Here is a 7611-nt window from a genome sequence, read left to right as displayed (position 1 = left end):
TACCAATTTAATAGAACAAAGTGTTCTTGCATTGAAGGAGGACTTGAGTGGAGGCCCAATGTCCATCTGCTCCCTTAATACTAAACCTATAAATATATGTATATAGATCTATTTCCCTATCATCACATATAAATATATTTGCATATGTACATGCCAGTATTTAGAACTCTATAAATGCCCTTTGCCTCCTAGTTCTTTCCTCTATTTCCTTTTACTTTCCTCTTGTCCTACTATCATGCTCAGCCTTCATTTGGGTTTCAGTAATTCCTCTCGGTTACATTGCCCTTGATCACACCCTACCAAGCTTCTTACACCCTCCTTGCCGCTGATTTTGGATAATTTGTTGTTCCCTTGTCCCTGGGTTTGTTAACACCCACTTCCTTTCCCCCACCTCCCATCTCCTATGTACTCCAGAGGCATTAGTCACATTGTTTTCTCCTCAAGATTGTTTATCCAGCCTATCTTATCTAGATAGACCTGCAGAGATAATAATATGCAAAAAAAACCACAAGACAGTAAAACAAAGCAACAAAACAACAGCAACAAAATCCAATGACAAAACAAGAGAAAAGCTTGTAAATAGTTCAAGGTCTGTTTGTTGACCTTTAGGAATGTTTTACAGATACGTCTTATGGGGTGCCACGCCCTGGCCCCAAAGTCTATTTTTGGTGTTCCCTTGGGACTTCCTTGCTCTGTTCCCCTTGCTGTTCTGTTGTACACAATTAGGGTTTTCCTCCATGTGGTGGGGTCAGATCGAGCACAATTCCCACACTGTGTCTCTGATTTTGTTTTTTTCCTCTACAGCATAATATTTTATTGTTCACACTTTCAAGTTATTTTTCAGTCATTGTTTTTATATCTGGTTCATAAGTAGTTTCAGGTTAAGATGTAGAGGAGATTCCAAAGTTAACTTTGATCTCTTGCTCTTTACGTAATTTCTCAAAAATATTTTGGTTAATTCCCAGTTTTAAAAGCAGGAAATGTGTGTGACAGGGCTGGATCCTCCCACGATACTTTTTCAATCTTTTAATTTTTAAAAATCATTTTATCGGGGGCTCGTATGCTGAGCAAATCATCAGAGAAGCTGGTTTTCATGAGGATTAATGTAGCATCAAGTTTGGAGGAATTCTTTTTTTTTTTTTTTTCTGCGCAAGCTCCATTTTATTAAGTAGGATTTTGCAGTGGAACTGGGGCGCTTAAAAAATTTGACCGCCTGGGCCCCGGGTGGCTCTCTGGCTCCTCCCCGCCAAGATCTCTGAGACAACAGCTGGGTATCAAATGACTTTAGACTTTATCTGAAGGAAAGGTACAAATGGAAGAATGGAGGTGGATGCCTGGGTACAATTTCTAGAAAAGGGACAGGTCTACCCAACATGCATGCGCTGCCTTGGTGACTTGGGGAAAGCTGGGCTGCCGTTTAGCTCTCTCCATCACTGTCTCCCAGGGTATGCTTGTCGAAGAGATACTCGGCCAGGCCGGAATCTGGGGCCCCCATCTTGCGCAGGTTGGTGACGTAGTCGCCCAGCTGTTTGATGGATTTCACCTGCTCATCCAGGTAATGTGTCTCGATGAAGTCACAGAGATGGGGGTCGTTCTTTTCCGTGGCCAGTTGGTGCAGATCCAGCAGAGACTGGTTGACGTTCTTTTCCAGGTGCAGGGCACACTCCATGGCCTTGAGCCCGCTATTCCAGTCGTCACGGTCTGGTTTCTTGATATCCTGGAGGAAGATCCGGCCCCCTCGTTGGTTCTGCAGCTTCATCAGTTTCTCGGCGTGCTCTCTCTCCTCGTGAGACTGGTGCAGAAAGTATTTGGCAAAGTTCTTCAGAGCCACGTCATCCCGGTCGAAGTAGTAAGACATGGACAGGTAGACGTAGGAGGCGTAGAGCTCCAGGTTGATCTGGCGGTTGATGGCGGCCTCCGAGTCCTGGTTGTAGTTCTGGCGCACCTGCGAGGGAGACGCGGTCATGGCGGCGGTGGAGGCCTGGGGGCGTCGAGAGTGCGGCGGAGAGGAGGTGCTGGGCGGCCGGTGGGCGGGGGAGGCTGGCGAGCGCCGGGTTCCATTCAAGCACTGTTGAAGCAGGACACCGCGGCGGCTCTGAGGAGAACGTCTCTGGAGGAATTCTTATTACGACACAATCTTGTTTGGTGAGAGCCAGGCAGAGTTGGTGCATTTGTGATGGAGATGAAGGATTTCATCTTGCATATGTCGTCCATTGTCAGGAGAGACCAGTCCCGAGAGAAGGACATCACATTTATAGAGGGACAGCAAAGGGGAGTCCCTCAAGGACATAGATTGACCTCATGGATGCCGCAATGGGCTCAAGCATAGGAATAATTGTTCAGATGGTGCAGGACTGGGCGGTGTTTCATTCTGTTGTGCATAAGGTAACTAGATGGGGACCGACAACAACAAGCTCCACCTTTCAGGGAGAAACTGACAAACTTCAGCACATCCTTGACAATGAAAAACTTTTTTTTTTTTTTTGCTACAGCCCATAAACCAGAATAAAGTGTAGGCATCTGCTTTTGTAGACCTCCTGGATCATTTCAGCATCCCTCGGGGGTGGTACTCTCCATTTTGAGAATCTCTGAACATTGAGAAAGAATGCTTTTTCTTCATTTGGAAGCAACCTTTCCCACCTCTGTAGGCAGACAATAATCTGTTAAAAGATAACCTTGATTTTCTCTGGACTCATGGCAGAATGCAAGATTGATTACAATGCAGTGATTAAGGGATTCTTTTAAAGAAGATTTCCTGACAGCACATTTCTCCTAGGTGGCCATGATCTCAGCAGCCAAGTCCACACAGAGAGTGAATATATTTCTAACCAAGGTTTATATATGCTCAGGGGCGTGAAAACCCCCTAATTCAATTTTTTAAGACCATTTTATTGGGGCTCTTACAACAATCCATACATTAATTGTATCAAGCATATTTGTATATATGTTGCATTCATTATTTTCTAAACATTTACTTTCTATTTGAGTCCTTGGTTTCAGCTTCTCTTTTTACCCCCCTTTTCCCCTTGGTGACCCCTTGATAAATTATAAATTATTATTATTTTCAGATCTTACATCATCTGCTATCTCCCTCCCCTCACAGTGTCTGTTCTTTGTCACCCCGAGGGTGTGTGTTGTGTGGTTATGTGTCAGTCATTGCGATCAGTTCCCCCTTTCTCTCCTCCCCTCTCCACCTTCCCCCTACCCTCCTGGTATCGCTACCCTCATTTCTGTTTTTGAGGAGTTTATCTGACCTGGAATCTATGTGTCATGACCTCTTATTTGTACCTGTGTACATGCTCTGGTCTAGCCTGCAGTGAAAGGCAGGACTGGGGTCATGTTAGTGGGGGGTCAGGAAGCCTCCAGGAAACTGGGGAGTATTGTGAATTTCATCCATGTTATACTGCATCCTGGTTGATTCACCCCTTCCTGTGACCCTTTTGTAAGGGGCTGTCCCATTGTCTACAGATAGATGGGTTTGGGGTCTCTGCTTTGACCCCCCCTTGTTCTCAACAATGTTTTAGTTTGTTTGTTTTGGGTCTTCTGATGCCTGTTACCTGATCCTGTCGACACCTCATGATCACACAGGCTGGTGTGCTTCTTCCATGTAGGCTTGTTGGTAGATGGGCACTTGTTTAACTTCAAGGCTTTAAGACCTCAAGCACTATATCTTTTGATAGCCAGACACCATCAGCTTTCTTCACTTTTGCTTGTGTACCTATTTTGTCTTCAGGGATCATACCGGGAGGGTGAGCATCACAGGATGCCAGGTTGTTACAACAAAGTGCTCTTGCCTTGAGGGAGGGCTTGAGCAGAGACCCAAAGTCTGTCCACTTCCTCAATGTGTTGCTATATGTACATAGGCCAATACCTCTATTTTTATGAATTAATGTACTCACCTAAGTACACACACCTATGTTTATACCTCTACCCATAGCTTTGCTTCCTATATCTTTCCTTTCACCTTCCTCCTGCCCCACCATCACGTTTGCCCTACTTCTGCCTCTTAATAACTACTCTCAGCTAGATAGTTGTTGCTCCCACACCCCCAGGATTGCTACATCCTCCTCATTGTTGATTTCATTCCCTAGTTGTTCCCCTGTCTATGGTGTTGTTTGCTCACTGCTCTCTTCCCCCTCCATCTCTTCCTCCCACTAAGTCCCTCTGGAACCTTCAGTCCCGTTGCTTTCTCCTCAAGCTTGCTTCCCATGCCTATCTTATATAGGTGGGCGAGCTTGCTTCCCATGCCTATCTTATATAGGTGGGCGAGCTTGCTTCTCATGCCTATCTTATATAGGTGGGCGAGCTTGCTTCCCATGCCTATCTTACATAGGTGGGCAAACCAACCACAACAGAGACAAAACCAAAAGAAAAGAAAAGATTGAATAAAAATAGAAAAGAAAAAAATATTAGTAACTAGCAAAACCCCCCGAAGCATACATAATTCCAGGTCTGTCTGCTGACCTTCATGACTATCTCCCCACTGGTGCTGTAGGGTTCCGGGAACTACCCCTCCTAACCTGAAGTCAATTTTGGGGGGCTCCTCAGGGGCTTTCTGGATTGGCTTTGCTCCTGTTGCTGATCTGTCATGTTCCCATCTTGTTTTGCCCCTCTGTGGGGGCTTCCGAACGGACTAACTCCCCGCCACGTGTCCCTAGTATTGTCCTCTGTCGAGGTGTGCTTCAGCGAGGGGACATCATGTCTCCAGCTGTTGTCGGCCCTACAGTCCTCTCTGTGCCTGAGCAGCTCCGTGCAGGGACGTTGTCCTCAGGGGTTGGTGTTCCAATATGGGGTCTAGACCCTCACTCTTCATTCTTTTCCATCTTGGTTGGCTTCTGTGTGGGTGCGACATGCCAGCTCCACTCCCTAGGTTTAGTGTTGTCCTCTGTAGCACCCACTTCAGGGTGTGTGTGTGTGTGTGTGTGTGTGTGTGTGTGTGTGTGTGAGTTTGACCAGAGAGCCTCTTTATTAGACTCTCTGTGCAGACTGGTTGACAAGACGTGACTTGACTTCTAACCTGTCCACTGGCTTTGAGGGAGAGCATTTAATTCAAATTTTGACTGAGCCCCCCCCCCCTTAAGAAACAAGCGCAGTCATCATTAAATTAGAAAGCAAACTTGCTCTTTGCTTGCTTGCTGCAGTTTTGCTTACCTTGGGGAGTATTCGTGAGCGGAAACATTTCTGCAGAGTCGTGCCAAAGTGAAGATTGTCAGCCTTTCTGGAAATGAGCAGGTTCACAGAGAACTCAAAATGTTCAGCGGATACGGGTTCCTTCCCTGTCCCTCCTGAATTATGTTATTCCGTCCAGGCCAGTTGCCTGCAGTGATTGGACCACTCCTGAACTAACATTTGAGACAAGCCCACTGCCACTGAGGCGACTCTGATGTGTAATGACCTTGTGGGACAATGGAGAGTTGCCCTGTTGAGTTGCCAAGGCCGGATTCTGTATGGACTTGCCACACTCAAACCACCGGGGATCAGGGCCCAGCCAAGTTGGCACGCAGCCTTCACCATCACGGCCCACAGGATTCTCACCTCACACCTTGCTTCGTGGTTGTCAGTTGTATGTCTTGAATTCTCCGAATAGTCCAATATTTGATTTTTCGCCATTGTGTCAATGTGAAATGGTTTGCTGGGGAGTCTGTAAGGGGGGAGTAGTTATATAGTTAAAAATATCACAGTTGTTTCTGTTGTGCACAATAGCTGGCTTTGCATGAATCCCAGCCCCCACCCATCACCACTATTTTCTCTTTCTTGACCCCCCATCCACCCACCATTTCTCTATGCTGTCTTCATGAAGAGCAGTCTTAGAGGGTACATGATATTTCATTGGGCAGCCATTTCTCAATGTCGGTAACCATAACCATTCCCCCCTGCCCTCCCCCCACCTGGTGGGTGATTTGGGTGATGTCAGCTTTTCTCTTTCTGGTTGTTACACACCTCTTTCTTCACAACTCGCCGTGTTTTGAATTTCCTGGGGTTCATGGCCCTTCAATGGCTCAATTTGTATTTGTGAAAACACAGACAGACAGGGCCCAGAAATTCTGCCTGGAAGTAAAACTCATTGTACCCTTTGAGTTGCCGGAGAAGGAGCCCTGGTGGGGCTGTGGTTAAGCACTCGGTTGTACTGCTAACCAAAGAGGTCACTGGTTCAAAGCCAACCGCCACTGTGTGGGAGTAAGATGTGATAGTCTGCTTCCATAAGTAGAGACTCCAGGCTTGGAAACTCGATGGGGCAGTTCTATTCTGTTCTATAGGGTCACTAGGAGCTGAATGGACTCAAAGAAATGTGTGGACATGTGTGTGTGTGTGTGCTTTAGAAGGTGACAAGTAACTGGCTACATTTCCCTTTCCATAACCTTCGCTTACGTGCAGTAAGTGTGAATTACACATGACCTCATTGTCATTCCGTTCTTGTGTCTGCCTGTCAGATGACAATGACAACAGCCACCACCACCCCAGCAGGGACTGTTAATGCACCCACTGCCCTCCCCAAACCAAACCCTCTGCTACTGAGTCCAATCCTACTCCCAGTGAGCCTATAAGACAGGGTAGCATGCCCCCTGGGAATTCCCCAGACTGTAACTCTTTATGGGAGTAGAAAGCCTCTTCTTTCACCCCAGGAGAGGCTGGTGGTTTCACACTGTTGACCTTGAGGTGAGCAGCCCAAGTTGTAGCCATTATGTCACCAGGGCTCTCCTGGCAATTAAAAAAAGAACATAAATTACTGAGGGTGAGGTGGGGGGAGATCAAGAGAAGTCCGAAGGAAGAACGGAAGGAAGGGAGAAGGGTCAGTCCCTGCGTTTTCTTTAATGTTTAGAGACAACTTTGCTTTGAGAGCCCGGAGGCCTGGGTTCGAGTTCTCGCCTGGCTATTCAACTGTTGTTTGGGCTGAAGCCAGTCCATCTCTGGGCCTCAGTTTGTCATGTAGAAAATTTAAGGGCTCAAGGATGGCGTCTTGAGGGGCTGTTATTGACCCCAGTGAAAATGGGGAAACCAAGGCGAAGCAGGAACCTGTGGGGTCCCTCATGTTAAGTACCTGAGCCTTGGCATGTTGAGGTCTTACTGGAAATGATTTATCCAAGCTTAAAGACCCAGAGACACACAGATGCATCACGGGGTCCCAGGGAGTACCTGTGTTTCTCAAGTAGAAGACCAACATCCGTTGCAGGCAGCGGACTCAGGGAGACCCCGATTTGTGTCAAAGTAGACCTGAGCTCCACTAGGTTTGCAACTTTTCCTCAAGTAGACTGGTATACTTTTCTTCTGAGGCGACTGTGGGTGCACTCGAGCCCCCAAGCTGTGGCTTGGCAGCCGAAAAGGTTACCAGCAACCAAGGTCATCCACGGAGTTGCTATCTGTAAAAAGCCTAAACTAATTTGCAGGGCTGCCGAGTCTACGAGAAATAACCTGATTGGTCCAGGCAGGACTGAGGGTGCACTTCGGATCCAATGAGCACTGAGTGTGCTGGTGACAAGGTCAATATGACGTTGCAGGCTCAGCCCGTCTGGCCAACGTCCTAAAGGTGTCAATCCTAGGTGTGTTGTTTAGAAATCCAGGGCTAGAATTCTTTCCTGTGGTGACATACCCCTCCTGTCCACACCCCCCTCG

At 47.1% G+C, this 7611-nt stretch overlaps 1 protein-coding gene across 1 annotated transcript; it reads right to left on the bottom strand.

Annotated features, from left to right (window-relative positions):
* Positions 1 to 1126: 1126 nt before the first annotated feature.
* On the bottom strand, positions 1127 to 2074 carry LOC142428980 (ferritin heavy chain). The gene has a single exon (XM_075533915.1). It carries the CDS (start codon positions 1964 to 1966, stop codon positions 1418 to 1420), a length of 549 nt encoding a protein of 182 aa, XP_075390030.1. The 5' UTR covers positions 1967 to 2074; the 3' UTR covers positions 1127 to 1417.
* Between the last annotated feature and the right edge of the window lie 5537 nt (positions 2075 to 7611).

Source organism: Tenrec ecaudatus, chromosome 16 (genome assembly GCF_050624435.1).
Source record: "Tenrec ecaudatus isolate mTenEca1 chromosome 16, mTenEca1.hap1, whole genome shotgun sequence".
NCBI lineage: Eukaryota > Metazoa > Chordata > Mammalia > Afrosoricida > Tenrecidae > Tenrec > Tenrec ecaudatus.
This window is presented reverse-complemented; position numbering and strand designations above follow the sequence as displayed.